Raw genomic sequence first — 15,749 nt, forward strand, 5'->3', positions numbered from 1 at the left:
ACTGTGAGAAATAAATTTTTCTTGTTTACAAGTTTAGTCTATGATATTCTGTTACAGCAGCCCGAATAGACTAAGACAATAGGACTAAACTATTTGTCTTGTTTATCTCTAGTTTTACTTTTTTATTGTATTTCTTTAGATATTTTTGCTAAAGCAGAATTGTCAAATTTATCATTCTCTTATTTTACGTCTTTGGGGTTAGTATCATACTTAGGTCTGTCTTACTCTTAGACTATAAATACAAAATATTTTATAACATCACCATGCAGTCCCTCATTGGACTGCTTTCATAGTACTCATTCACACAAAGCCTTAATGGTACCATAAACCACTGGTTGTCAACTAGGGATGCTTTTGCCCCACATGGGACATTTGCCTATGTCTGGAGACTTACTGGGTTTACACGCTGGGGGTATGCTACTGACATCCTAAAATGCACAGAATAGCCCCCTCTCCAACAAAAAGTTATCCAGCTCAAAATGTCAATAGTGATGAAGTTGAAAAAATGCATAAACCACCTCTCTTTCCTGGTTGTTCAGATTCCCCATTGTTTTAGTCTTCTGAATATCATAGAATATTGAAAAGATTGAGTGAGATGGGAAAGAAAGAAAAAGGGAGGATCTGGATAAGGAAATTTTCATATGCTGGAGAAAACCATCTTTTCTCATTGGTTTTATCCTTAATTCAGTCCCTGCAATTCACCGACAAAAGCTTAAATTTTTTTTTAATTGATTAAGGACATATGTGTCCTTATCCCCCAATTGCGCCCCTCCCTCATGCCCTCACCCCCCTGGTGTCTGTGTCCATTGGTTATGCCAAAAGCTTAAATTTAGCAAACATTATTTTATACAGTACAACAGAAAAAGAATCAAAATATTGGAGAAAAAAAACTGGTGAACATCATTAGCATACTACTAAGGGACAGAAGCATGAACAGACTAATTATTATGTAAATGCCTTTATTTGAACTAATACATTGCTATCAGATTACATAATTTTTCAGAGTTAGAGTAACATTATAATCTTGGAAACTATAGCAAACAGCTTGACAAAGCAAGAGTACGTAAGTCCTACATATATAATTTTTATGTTTTAGTGTCCACATCTCCTTGTCTTAGGTGTAAAATTAGAAAATCTATTGTACACTTAGCATACCTGGCCTACTGCATCCTACCTAAGTTCTGAGCATACTCTCTCCTCGAAAGTGTCATCTTCAACAGCATTTTAAATCTAAAGAGAGTTTGATGATACAGGTTTTAAAACAAATAAGCCAAAATTGAACCAGGTGTTTTAAGACAAAATATATGTCAACTGTTTACAGCTTGGTTATGAGGGAGAAGATGCAAATTTAAGGTACATTTTCCTCTATTTAATAATGTATGTTTTTTACTTACTTGAAGACCCCTTTAAAAAAGTAGCAAAATCAGCAGTCTTATTTAATGTAATCAAAATATTCTTAAATGTACAAAAAAAGGATCATGTAGAAAGAATACTGTAAAAAGATACTAATTTTAAGAATAAAAGAATATGAAAAGCTTCTATTACATTCTGCACAGCCAGTTACTTCCGCAAATTTTCAGTACTATCAAGATAAGCAAAGGCTACTCACAACCAAATACCCTCTGACCACAGTTCTTGATTAAGAACTAGCATACCGGATGGAAAGCAAAATTATTGTCTAATAATAGTCATATCCAACCGTCTAAGGAAGTCTCAAGAGGTGGACATCCTAAGAGGGACAAAGATATATAGAGAGAAATAACATATAACTTGGGGAAATGTCAAAGGCAGCAATCTAGAAGGAGAGTAAATGATTTGGCTATGAGCACGTTTCAGGTGTGCCGATCAATCCAACTAGGACTAGGGGAAAGAGGACTTGTTTTTCTGAAAACTCTTTCCCCTGAGGGCTCTCATGAGGAGCTAGTCTTCTTAATCAAAATGAAAAGTCCTTTAAATGACCAACAGTTCCTTAAGCCATGAGCACTTCACCTGGAAATAGCTGACTTGCTAATCATGCACCTGGGAGCGAGGCTGTTTTTATTCAAATTGGTTATTTTACACTCTCTTCATCCCCCTGCCCATCAAGCATGCAAACACGGTCATGACCATCTTGGGCTTTACTTCCACAAGGTCTTCAGGAAGAGCGTACACCCTGGCTCCAATTCTTCTAGCCATTGACACGGCATACCTATTTTTTGAGGAAACGAAAATTAAGATGAAAATCTTGTCAGTCAAGCACACAATATGAGACATCTATTTTCTATAATCATTTGGCTTCCACATTGAAAGTTCAAATCGGAACCATTTCACTTTTTGTTGTTTTGTTTTCGAGGTTACTCTTAAGGGACACCAGGTTTTTACGCTCTGCCATTTGGGACTGATAACACCCAGACTGGCTGCACAATCAATGCTTTTTTTAAAGGTCATGTGGTTAAATAATTTTTTTTACGCTCTCACGTGATCTTAGAGATATGGGGTGGAAAATTACACCAGATGCAAAATCCAAGTTGCTTTGGTAGATGCAGTGAATACTTCCAAATTTCCACATGGCACATGGCCAGAGTGACTAGAGCAAGGTACAGAAAGAGCAGACAAAGGAAGGAAGGAAAGAACTGACATGCCCAGCTAGAGAAATCTGCAGAGGAGCACACCACAATTAATACATGTGGCATTTCTAGGTGTTTATTAACAGGAATTTTTTTTCAGTAATGCTCCTTAGTTATCCTATGAAGCCCTGCTCTGGGGTGATTTTCAGTGAACTAATAAAGCTCCCATGGGTTGCCCATAAATCCAGGTCACAGTCAAGGTCTTTGGTGAAGAAGGGAAGAGACGGGTGGAAAAGATCTCAATGCTGTTGAAATGCAAGAAACTTCCAAAGCATATTTCCAGCTGAGGGTTAAGCATCTTGCCCATTTAGGGACCAAGATAATGAGCTCAACATACACAGCCAGAGTGATCTATGCACAGTAAAAAGGGTATCAGAGGATGATGTGTTTTTAAAAAGTGAGACAGAAGAATACTTTCATCTAAGGCAGATTATCCTTAGCTCATTTTTCCCTTGTAAATTTGTAGCCGAGTTGCATTAAAGCACACACTACATTATTCTCTAATTCCCTGAAGCAACAACTGATTGAGCACCTGCTAGGTCAGGCACAATGCTAGGCTCTTATGTATTTTGTTCATTTCAAATTCTCCAAGTTAATTATTATTGTTCCCATTTTACTGATGAGGACTCTCAGGCTCAAAGAGGTTTCCCTTAGGTGACACAATTCTTAAGTGGTAGAATTTGACTGAGAATGAAGATCTGCCTGGCTCTTGTCAGGATATCAGGCAGCATCCCTTACTTGGCATTATTGTGCTTGTCATCTTCTGTTAGATTGCCACTCTTAACAAGGTCATAGTTTATGCAGCCTGGCTGGATGGCGTCAATTAAATCCACAACTGCCAAACTGGAGCTGATCGTCTTGTCCTAGTGCAAAAGGAGAACAAATCTGAGAATTTGAATATGTACAAATTTCAGTATGTAAAACATGAGATTACTTACATAAAGTTCCCTAAACAAAAGGCCAGAGAATTCAAAGAGAATCTTGCCATTAGCCCAATGGTAATTCTCACTCACAATGAACCAAAGGTTGTCCTTCCAAAATGACAGAGACTTTCTAGCACACATAATGTTTAATAGTCACACATGGAAATCCTTACCTTAAAACTCTGAATGGAAGTTGATTTGCCAGCTTCCCTCAATGTTTTGTTGACCCAGCTTACAATGATGTCGTCATTAGCTTTCTGACCATCTCCAAGATCTTCCAGGACATTGAGGGTATATCTAAAAGAAGAAGCCGAAGAAAAGGTCCCAATCTACTTTACGAGTAAAAATGTAAACTTTAGGAAGATGCTTCAGCTTCCAGTTCTTTTATTCCTTAGGTTTGAGAAACTAAAGGTTTCAAGTAGAAGTGGATTGCTAGTGATTTACCCTTTGCAGTAGTGGAGGTGACAGTGGGGTTTAAGATTTTCAGTGTTTTAATGAGCAAGCTCAACCGTCTACAGCAGGCACATTTGGTATTAGTCCGACTTGGTAAAATCTTAAAATAAGCTCTGCTTTGGCTGGCACCCAGTCATAACAAATGTTTTCCAGCATTACAGTTAAGAGATCTTTTTTAAATGGATACATGGGATGTTCATAATTTCTTCTGGTTATTTCTTTATTCATTGACGTTAGGCGAGGCTCAAGTGTATGTGTCAGGTTTCTTATGAGAAAAGGAAATGTTCACAGTTCTGTTGCCCAACTCTCAAGGAGGCATCATCTCCCACGGGACATCAAACATATACTCATTACTTAAGCTCATTTCAGAGTCTAAATACAAACATTTCAAAGGTGTAGTCATTGATGTGTTTGCTTAAAAATAACAACTAGTGCCCTGACCGGTTTGGCTCAGTGGATAGAGCGTAGGCCTGAGGACTCAAGGGTCCCGGGTTCGATTCCGGTCAGGGGCATGTACCTTGGTTGCGGACACAGCCCCGGTGGGGGGTGTGCAGGGGGCAGCTGATCGATGTTTCTCTCTCATCGATGTTTCTAACTCTCTATCCCTCTCCCTTCCTCTCTGTAAAAAAATCAATAAAATATATTTAAAAAAAAATAACAACTAGTTTACAGACCTGAGAGTGAAGCTTAAACAGCCCAAATTGTGTATCATACCTTCTCATCAGCTGCCAGACCAAAGCTAAAGTCAAGGTTTGGTTCCCATCATTCAGGTCTTGCCCTCCAATGCCAACCAGGGAGAATTTGGCAGGGTGCTTCCCTAATTCAACAGCATAGTTGCAGTTTTCTAGCTGCAAACACACAAAAGTAAATGGTTAAAGATTTTCATTTGTTTAGTCTGTACACGTGTGTGATGCCAGACACTTAGCACACAACAGTAAATAAGACACAGTTCCTGTCCGCACACAACAGCAAATAAGACACAGTTCCTGTCCACAAGAAGCTCTGAGTTAAGAGATTTCCAAACAAAAGAAACAAATTTAGAAGAAAAATAGTTGGTAACAAAGATATGTGGCAATTTAATTTTCTACCTTTTTCATGTTGGCTCCAAGTTTTGGGTATGGAGGTTTATTAACCTTACTCCAGTCAACAGGAACTTTAATTCGCTCATACAACTGTAAGATTACCAGGGCATCTTGCAGGTCACTAATAATTTAAAAATAATTTAATTAGTATTTTCAAACACTTGGCTTTTGTTCCTTAAAACCAATAACATGACACTGTCAAACAAGACATATAAAACCAGAGGTAATACCCAAGACATATATTCTATCAATCTATGCCGAAAATAGAGCTAAGACCATCTGATTCACTTAAAAGTATTTATTGAGAGCTTACTGTTTGAAAAATCCCTGGCTTTACATTCTGTCAGAGAGAGAGAGAGAGAGAGAGAGAGAGAGAGAGAGAGAGAGAGAGAGACTAAACAAGTACATGGATAAATAGATATGATTTGGGGGTGCATGTAAGTCTTATGAAGAAAAACAGAGCTAGGGTTAGAGTTTAGGGAGTGGCTGGTGGTGGTCAACACCTGAATCTGTTGATCTGAACCAGTGGTGTGAATATAGTAAGGGAGTGAGGCATTAGATGTAGAAAAGAACATTCTAGGCTGAGAGAACAGTGAGCACAAAGGCCCCCAGGCATCATGGATGGTCTACTTAAAGCGTTCCTTGATGATCTTTGTCTCAAATTAGGGTATCTTCTCCCCAGAAAGACATTAATTCATTCTATCACTTATAGTTGATGATATCACAACTCAACATTGTCCAATATAAATAACCACTATAAATTAATATTTAGAAAATTTTTAGAGCAGTAATTATTTGTGTAGCACCCATTCATGATGTTCATTACTATTTATAATGGCAGTAGGAAGGCTTACGCGTAGAGATGGTTTACATGGGGATTAACACCAAGAGAGTTCATCCAGTTACGGAAGGTTCTTTCTTCACGAGTTTCTCCTATTAAGAATATTAACAAATTTTATATTCATTAAACTCCTTGTATATATGCATATAATGTCAATCAATACATAAGACTATTTCCTCTCCAGATCTAAAGGTTTTCTCCTTATGAATTTCTAAGCATTCTAAGTACATCCTCTAGACACATGCTTATTTTTAAAATTTATTCATTTACTTTAAAATGAAAGAATAGGACCTCATTATAACCAGTTAAGCCATTTAGACATTTAGGGACTTTTAATAAACTCCCACTCTCCTTTAATTCTTCTCCAATGTCACTCAAGTCACCGTACTTCAAAGTAACTGATGTTATCAAGTGTAGTTTGTATCTTAAAAATTTGCTCTGGGCATATGAATCTATAATCATATTAATTTACACCTTTCCTCTACCCATTTTTATTTTTTAACTTTTAAAAAACTTTAATGAATTTATTGGGGTGATATTGGTTAATACAAATATAGGTTTCAGGTACACAATTCTATAATACATCACTGGTATATTGTATTGTATGTTCACTAAACTACACGAGTGCTTCTTTTTACACACCTATATTAAAGCAACAAATTACTTGAAATGTCAAAAGCATAAAATTTAAATATTTTATGTAATGCCAATGGAAATTCAACAACTGCTATTTACATTTGTTATTTTTTCAATACTATACTTTATATATATATGAATGACCTGGAAAAGGTAAACTGTCTTCCCCAAAGTTAAACAAATAATTGCTACACATTATTACTATTTTTTGAGTAGGTATGTGTGAAAGAAATGGGGGGCTAGTTCCAGTTAGTCTGACTGTGGAAGAATGAAACATAAGTATTGTAAATTTATAGATCAAATTTTATGCAGATGCACATTTGTCTCATGAGACATTAAAAATGTGATCTAATTTTAAAATATTAAAATAAAACATTGGTTTCCTAAAGGTACTTAAGCTAGACTACTTTAATTTTTAAAGTTCTCTCATATCACTCAGCTGGTGTGGCTCAGTGGTTGAATGACGACCCATGAACCAAGAGGTTTGATTCCAGTCAGGGCACATGCCTGGGTTGCGGGATTGATCCCCAGTGGGGGGCGTGCAGGAGGCATCCGATCGATAATTCTCTCTTATCATTGATATTTCTATCTCTCTATCCTTCTCCCTTCCTCTCTCTCTCTCTCTCTCTAAAAAAATAAATAAAAACATAAAAAATAAAAAAATAAAAGTTCCCTTCTATCATCCCTTTCTCTCAGCTGCCATTTTTTTACTCAGTCTTTGAGTCTACTTCTAGCAGATGTTTGCTAAATGAAAGTGGATAAGGAAACTTAAGTCAAGATTATGAAATCATCGTGGTCTGTATATTTCTGCTCTGTAGTACCAGTCATTAGAATTTTACCTTCTAATAGAGTCCAGTCAATATCCTGGTTCTCTGGCTTAGTTAGTGCTGGATACTTATTAAACAGGTTAGCCACAAAGGCTAAGTTCAGTTTGGGGTTTCCACTGACAACATCAGCAGGGGTAACAAACTGTCTGCAACCTAATTTGTCTGCTTGTTGAAGCATACTCTCAGCTCTCTTCAAATCATCTGTTTCCTGTTGAAGTAAAAGAAGACATTTTTAAGAGGCCATACTCAAAATACAAAAATGTTTCCTTATAATGATAGGCTGTATATAAAATTCTACTTTCTTTTACCCAACATATGGTACTTATTATAAAATTGTTTTGAATGAAAAAAAAAAAAATGGCCCTGCTGGATTTGCAGTACCTTGAAAATACCCTAGATGGCACCAGATCATAGATCGAAGGATGGAATACATTAAACTCAATTGAAATAACATCTGCTAACCTCCATCAAGAAAAAGCTAAAACTTTTCAGAAAAGTAGGTCCTAGAGAAGGTGTAAGGCTAAAAGATGAAGGACCCTGCAAACAAGGGAAAAGCAAAGGCTATGAGATAAATAAAATGAGCGTTTGGGGGTACAGATCAGTGGGAAACAACACTGGGTAGGAGAGATGGGGTGGCCTTAAAATGCTATGCAGGACATTTCAGGCTGAACTCTAGAGTCAATGGGAATCCTAGAAGGATTCTGAGGAGGAAAGAGACAAAGAAAGGAGTGTTTTAGGAAGATCACTCAGGGAGGATTGGCTGAAGAGCTTTATCAGAATCAGAATCAGTTAGTATACTGGTGCCATTTACCCAGGCATCTGGCTTTCTCAGTGCACAGGATGGTGCCTCATTTGTATCAAGAGTGACCTGAACTGGAGTTTCATATTTAACATACAGACAGAAATATAAGCAAACAAGTCAGTTATAAATTCATTTCTAATAAGGGCAGTGTAAATGGGTTAGCCAGTGCAATCCACTCAATCCTATTGCATAATAGGCTAGAAATGTGGATTTTTAAGATTAGTACGTGCATTCCATATCTAATGGGTATAAAGAATGACAGGACCCTAGAAACTTGACATTAAACAGGCTGGTCCAGCTCCTTACTTTGTGGATGAACAAAGTGAGATCCAATTTTGGGAAGGAAATAGTCCCTGATCATTGAACAAATTAATGGTGTAACCAGGGAACATGGTTCATGTCAGTAATTCCCCAATTGTATTTCATGGATCAGGAGTTTGTAAACATATTCATATTATTCTCAACACAGGGTAACAGATGCATATATAAATATGTAGTCATTACATCTGTCACTGTGGTTATAATCCAAACATTTGGGAAAGGTCAGTCTCTAGTACTTATTTCCCCATGCTTGCTTTGAATATTTTATGCCATTCATTATAAACCATTACCGCCATAATTATGGAACTCACTACTGAACTCTCAAAATAAAGTCTTTCTGCCTCTGAATGATAAGTATAGCAATTAAAATGAACTTTAAAGTAATACTTAAAACTGTCAATACCACTACATATATAATTATAAACACTCTTGTATTTATAAGAAATTGACAATAATTTTGTAAGATTGTAAAGTTGAAAAGAAGCACCTATACTTACATTGAAACCTGACATGTTAATATCTATCCGTGGTTCACCTTCCTTTTGTCCTTTTGGTGCAATTTGATTGAGAAGATGGAAGTAGGCTTTGGAATCCTACGGATGAATTGAAAATGTCAGTGAGATCACATTCACAAAGAATGAATGCATCCTATTGTCCCATGTTTGGAAGGATATTTGCACTGAAGTTTTAAAGAATATATGGCACAAACATCTGTCTTCTAATTTAACAGACCTTTTCCCCCGAAAAGTTCATCTATCTGGTCTTATGTCTGCCTTGAAAATAGATGAACTGGTTGTTGTCACAATTTTACAATTTCTTGAAGTAATCAACACAATAATGCTAGTAAACACAAAACTAGTTCTGTACCTTCACTGAATTACTGAAGTCAATAAGCTTGGTAGATAAAATAAGCAAGAAAAATCAGTGGGAGAGTAGAAATCCAGGAAGCATAGGGAAAGATAAAATAAACAGGTTATATCATTACAAAGCACAATACATACCGTACCCTATGAAAAAGAGATTAGCTGTGTTAAAGATGTATTTACTTGTAAATTTAAATGAAATTTTTAACAAAATGAGCAACACTTCAAGTGGCGAAATAACATTTAACCCTTTATGATCTGAATATACTTAACCCAAAAAAGCCTCTCTTTTTGTATTGAGCTCCTGAACTCTTTCAGCACTTGAACATTTTCCCTTGAAATCCCAGTTCCTAAAACAAAGTGGCATTGCTCATATTGGGGGGATGGGCCCAGTGAATTCAGGCTGTGTGGACATTCCACAGAACACAGCTCGAAAACCATTAGGTTAGCACAAACACTTAATAGGGGTCTTTACTACACATATCAAGTAAAATTCTGCCTCTCTGGAATACCAGAGGACAGGAACTGGAGTCAAGAAGCCTTAATCGCCCTAGCTGGTTTGGCTCAGTGGATAGAGTGTTGGCCTGCGGACTGAAGGGTCCCAGGTTTGATTCTAGCCAAGGGCACATGCCCAGGTTGTGGGCTCGGTCCCCAGTGTGGGGAGTGCAGGAGGCAGCTGATCAATGATTCTCTCTCATCATTGATGTTTCTATCTCTCTCCCCCTCTCCCTTCCTCTCTGAAATCAATTTAAAAAAGAAGAAGAAGAAGCCTTAATCCTGCTGTATCTGAAGACCACCTTCCCAGGTATGATAGTTTGCTATTACTGGGCCTTGACAGTCCAGACAGGCTCTGAAGGAATGTTTCTCACAGTAAGCTCTGCAGATTATGTGCATCGTGATCCCCTGGGATGTTGTTCAAAATACTGATTACTGGATTCAACCCCATTCCTACCAAATATGATGGCTCTCTGGGAGCTGCCCAGAAAACTGCATGGTAAACAAGCTGCCCAAGAGAGTTTGATACCCAGTACCCTAAATTATTCTAAGCACGGGGAAAATCAGAGGAGTGAAAGTCATTTCAAAGCAATTCATGAAATGCAAACCCAGGTCCTACCATTAGTGGACACAGGATTTTCCTCCTTCTAATAGTGCATGGCAGTTGTGTTAGGGCTTTCATTTACAGTTACCCACAAAAGGTGCAGAGAGAATACATAATTTAATCCTATGCATGTGAGGGGAACAGGTAAAGAACAGACCCAGCAGAGTCTGTATTGACTACACTGAAAAGTGCTTTGCCGGTGAAAAATTGAACTTGAATACAGATATATTGGAAATTCCTTTTCACATCACTGAACAACTCTTTGCTTTTAACAAATATTTTCAAAACAGGCTTCATTTAAAAATGATATTTCCTTTTGTGCATTTAAAATAAGTCTTAGAACATAAAATGTACCTATGAATGGTTTTCAGGAACACATCTAATGCATAAGTAAAATATACTGGGCCACACATGTTGTGTAAATGAAAAGAAGGGATGGGGCCAACTGCTCTGATAATTTGGGGGCTAGGCACAGTTTTCACTGATGAAATCAGTAGTGCAAATAACCCATTACTTCCTCTCACCACTGAACAAATTGATATGATCACAGCCTACTGTTTTCATAGCCCTATTGGTCAGTGACATCTGGTAAAGATCCTCGCGTTTGTTCCCTGTGTCCCAACATCTGGACTTGGGAGACAGTCCAGTCAGTTAATGAGAACTTCATGATATTTGCTATGACAATTTTGGTTCTCTCTCCTTGAGTAGCCAAGGGCACTGTGTTGTAAATGAATGCTACCAATGTCTTCCTTCACTTGCTAGTTTTCCCTACTGTTCATGGGGAGCAGGGAGCTCTAGAATTCGATTCAATGCAAGGAATCTTTGTGGGCCTTTTATATGCCAGGTATTGTGTCAGAGGTGGACTTAGTAGGAGGGCACTGGGGTAAGGGCTGAAGTACGAGCCAGACATATATAAGAGCTCATCAGTACTCTCAAGAACTCAATGTCTAAAGGTAGGAGCACATGACAGGAGAGGAGGCATATAAGAAAGGGGAAAGGGAATCTTGAGGTCCTCTCTCTCTTCTAGGTCTCTGCTAACAGGTACACTGAGGCCTGGGAAAGGCAGTTAGGAATAGAACAGTTATGGCCCATCCTTTTATACTCCATGTGTAACAGTAAGCAGAATATAAAATGCTAGGGCTATAATACTTTTACTTTTTTCCACAAAATGGAAGCTAGACTTGGTGCTCATGCTCCTTATTTAGCTCCACCTCTCTACTGAAATCTACCATTGGGGTCAAGAGGCAACAAGGCTTGGTGAGAAACTGGTAGGATTTTCCCTCTGTTAAGCTGGGGTGAAATCTCTCAAGTCCCTGTAGCCCCCCCCCAAAGTGTTATGGTTCTTTGCACAGTTACAGTTACCTTGATGTCAGCACTAAAGTTGTTGATTTTCTGCCAGCCTGAGTTTTCCAAATGAAAGTTTGCCCATCTAAGCAGAAGCTCTTCTGGAGACAATTTCATAAGCTCCTCTAAAGTCTCACCATCTCGAAGTAAAGCAGCCAAGGCTACAGGAAAAACAATACAAAGCCATGACCCATATATTATAACGATAATAGTAATTATAAGTTCATTCAGTCTTTTGACACTGTTAAATAATAGAGATGCAAAAACCAGCGTGACCTACTTCCTGGTTTCCAGGTACTCAGAGTCTAATAAAAGTGAAATATATAAGTAGATAATTATGAGACAGATAAAGACATTGTCTTATGAGAATGCACACAAATATACAGTATTAGTTTTTTCCTTTTTTATTATTCTTCGTACTCAAAATACCAAGTAAATTAAAGCTTTTAAGATGAGCATTTTCACTTTATATCACATATTAACATAAATTGTCCTTGTTTAATAATATTAAAATTACAGATTTGGGGGATGATGTTTAAAATAGTGGAGCCTTTCACCTAACTTTTTATTTAAAGGAACATACAAACATTATGGTATTTACATTTAAGTATAATTAATTAACTCTTGAAGAGTTAAACCTATTTTTAATGGAATATAATTCAACTTTCCATTTTCCATAGCACCTAACATGTAAAGGCTGCTCAATAGTTTTTGTTGTTAAATTGAATGTGTGGAAGAAGCAGAGGGGTTTATGTGTGTGTGTGTAAATATTTCTACAGAAAATAAGTAGAGCTTGGATGTTTGCATAGAGCAGTGATTTTCAACCTTTTTCATCTCCTGGCACACATAAACTAATTACTAAAATTTAGCAGCACACCAAAAAATATATTTTTTGCTGATATGACCAAAAATAAGGTATAATTTTGATCCATTCACACCTGATGGCTATTGTTACGTTGGCCGTTGTCATTTTATTTGACAATCTAGGGGAAAAGAGGCCAGTGCCCCTGACTAAATAGTTTTAAAAATTCTTGCCCTAACCGGTTTGGCTCAGTGGATAGAGCGTCAGCCTGTGGACTCAAGGGTCCCAGGTTCGATTCTGGTCAAGGACATGTACCTTGGTTGCAGGCACATCCCCAGTAGGGAGTGTGCAGGAGGCAGCTGATCAATGTTTCTCTCTCATTGATGTTTCTGACTCTCTATCCCTCTCCCTTCCTCTCTGTAAAAAAATCAATAAAATATATTTTAAAAAAATTATTGTGGCACACCCGTGTGCCTCTCGCAGCACACTGGTAGAAAATTGCTGGCATAGAGAACTGTCTAAATTCAAGCATTATTTTATGAAGAAGTTGTGTAATCCTTATGCAATAATTAATTCCCTTAAAATAAAAGAGATTTATATTGAACAAGACTGACAGTGCCTGATTTCCGAAATGGTCTAAGCCAGACCTATAAGGCAAATTTCATTTTTCATGGACTTCGCTTCATGCCGTGCCTTTTTGGCACTGAGACATTTAAGCAAGGAGAGAGGCTGCATGATCATTTGTACAGAACCCCTCCTGCTGCTCCCCATATCTCTGCAAAGTCAAGGCTAGAAAGGATCAAACAGCCTGACATCTATGCACCTAAGACCCTGTCAAAGATAAATTGCTTGATTTATTACATGAGCCAATATAATTTTATTTTGTTGTCTCCTTTTCCTTTTTCAATGGACCTTGACTCCTTTAACTAGACAAACACCATTGTGAAGATGGCCAGCAATGAGAGAAACTGTATTTGTTCAAATATAGGTACATGTGAGTGGACTGAAAGTACAATAAATTCTTAAAGTGCAAGTCTTATAATGGATAAAAATGTGCAAAATAAGATTCTTGATAGACATTATGAGACCTTGAAATACTGAGAACCCCAAATATATATTCTTCCCCAAAAGTAACTGAGGGTTGAAATGGTGATTTCTGGAATAAAATATGAATATTTGCAGTGGTGCTTACTATCTTAAACTTTATAGGGAGAGAATAATGTAGTACTTCCTTAGACCCCATCACAATCGTATTGCACACACTTATATATTCTACAAATGCGTGACGTGATTTAAAAACCTATGCTTTAAGAAGGACAATGTTTCTGCTGGTTTGGGAAATAGGAGACCATCAAGGGCAGGTCAGAATATTTTTAAGAGGTCTAAGCCTATGATACAATATAAAAAGAATAAAAAATAATAGGAGATGGTGCACAGTGGTAGAGCTGAGGGTGATGAAGGGGTGGGGTTTGTGTGGACAAAGCAGAAAAGAATAGATATCAAGTTTGGGGATCTTGGGAAATTTCCTTAAATTCTGTGCTTTGTGTCTTTATTGCAAAATGAATTCTAAAGTGCCAGGCAAATGTTAATTACTACTAAAGAAGGAAGTTATAAGTAGGCTATTTTCCTAAATAACTTTATAGCATTACCTTGTTAATCCTATCATCTAATCACCTCAAGACAGACAGTATGACAGTCTGCATGGCTAGAAAAAAATAACCAATAAACAAGTTACAAAATAATGATTGTGTTCCATTACCTTCATTCCTGCTTAATTCAATGTCAGCGAACAAACCGATCTTAATGATTTGCCAAAGCAGTCCCAAAACTAGATGAGGTTTCCCAGCCCGCAAATCCTCTGCACCAATGTTCACAACGTGACACCCAATGGCAGAAGCGGAGTTCAGTGCCAAGTTCAAGTTTTCCTGCAAGAAAGCCAATTTACACACTTGATTCTTGATCTTTACATTTTTTTAAGAGTCTATTTCTCCCCTCTCTGAAAACAATACTCAACTAGGAAATTAAAACCCTGTATTAGTTTCAGCCACACACGATCCACAGGAAACAAATTCCAGACAGTAGTATTAAAAGCATAGCTAAAACAAATTTCAGCCTTATTGCTATTGTCTTTTCCAGAATTCCATGGGAAGTTAACTTGGTATTTTTATTTGATCCCTTTGGAATACTAAAGGAAAAGGCTGAGTTACTAAAGTAAGTATATCCATGTAGGTTAAGTGTCGTATTTCTAAAAATGTCTAATGAGAGGTCTATTACATATAGCTGAAAGAGTTCTAGAAGTTCTCAATACCCACATCTGAAGAGGTGTTCTTGCCTGAGGAAATTTTGCTATCTAACTGTCCACTACCTACTTAATGGAAGAGAAAAATGCTCCATTCCTTAAATATGCCAATTAAGAGCTTAAATACAGGGTGTGGGAAAAGTAGGTTTACAGTTGTGAATACCTAAATAGAGTTTATTCTTGTATTATTATTTAATAACTAGAGGCCTGGTGCATGAAATTCATGCACTGGGGGGGGGGGGGCGCGTCCCTCAGCCTGGCCTGCACCCTCTCGCAGTCCGGGACTCCTCGCTCCTTACCACTCAGCTCGCTGCTCCTTAGCACTGCTGCGGAGGCGGGAGAGGCTCCTGCCACTGCCCCTGCGCTCACCAGCCATGAGCCTGGTTTCTGACTGAGTGGCGCTTCCCGTGGGAACACACTGACCACCAGGGGGCAGCTCCTGCATTGAGCATCTGCCCCTTAGTGGTCACTGTGCATCACAGTGAACAGTCGTTCTGGTTGTTCCATCATAATGGTCACTTAGGCTTTTACTATATAGACTAGAGGCCTGGTGCACAAAATTTGTGCACGGGATGGGGGTCCCCTCAGCCCAGTTTGCACCTTCTCCAATCAGGGACTGCTTGGGGGATGTCCGATCCTAGGGATCAGGCCTAAACCGGCAGTTGGACATCCCTCTCATAATCCGGGACCACTGGCTCCTAACTGCTCACCTGCCTGCCTGGTCACCCCTAACTGCCTCCCCCCCCGGCCTGGTTGCCTCTTACTGCCCCCCCTGCCACTCTGGTCACCCCACGCAGCCTGCTGCTTGGTCGTTTGGTCACCCCTCACTGACCTCCGCCGCCCCCCCCCCC

The 15,749-nt window shown here is 38.3% G+C and overlaps 1 protein-coding gene across 7 annotated transcripts in view; it reads right to left on the reverse strand.

The window, feature by feature from the left end:
- Window positions 1–942: 942 nt before the first annotated feature.
- PLS3 (plastin 3) overlaps window positions 943–15,749 on the reverse strand; it is an 88,550-nt gene continuing 73,743 nt past the window's right edge. For 6 of the 7 annotated variants that reach the window (XM_014459190.2, XM_023758553.1, XM_023758551.1 and 3 more), the window contains 10 exons: window positions 14,359–14,524; window positions 11,816–11,958; window positions 8,989–9,084; window positions 7,381–7,576; window positions 5,919–5,997; window positions 5,071–5,185; window positions 4,697–4,830; window positions 3,703–3,826; window positions 3,345–3,469; window positions 943–2,188 (listed from right to left, as the gene is read on the reverse strand). In XM_014459190.2, the coding sequence (XP_014314676.1) occupies window positions 2,056–2,188; window positions 3,345–3,469; window positions 3,703–3,826; window positions 4,697–4,830; window positions 5,071–5,185; window positions 5,919–5,997; window positions 7,381–7,576; window positions 8,989–9,084; window positions 11,816–11,958; window positions 14,359–14,524 (1,311 nt within the window). In that variant the 3' untranslated portion in view covers window positions 943–2,055. Of the gene's footprint in view, window positions 2,189–3,339; window positions 3,470–3,702; window positions 3,827–4,696; window positions 4,831–5,070; window positions 5,186–5,918; window positions 5,998–7,380; window positions 7,577–8,988; window positions 9,085–11,815; window positions 11,959–14,358; window positions 14,525–15,749 lie in introns of those variants that run through there. The other variant, XM_023758568.1, reaches the window with a different exon arrangement.

The sequence above is a fragment of the Myotis lucifugus genome, unplaced genomic scaffold (assembly GCF_000147115.1).
Source record: "Myotis lucifugus unplaced genomic scaffold, Myoluc2.0 scaffold_2, whole genome shotgun sequence".
NCBI lineage: Eukaryota > Metazoa > Chordata > Mammalia > Chiroptera > Vespertilionidae > Myotis > Myotis lucifugus.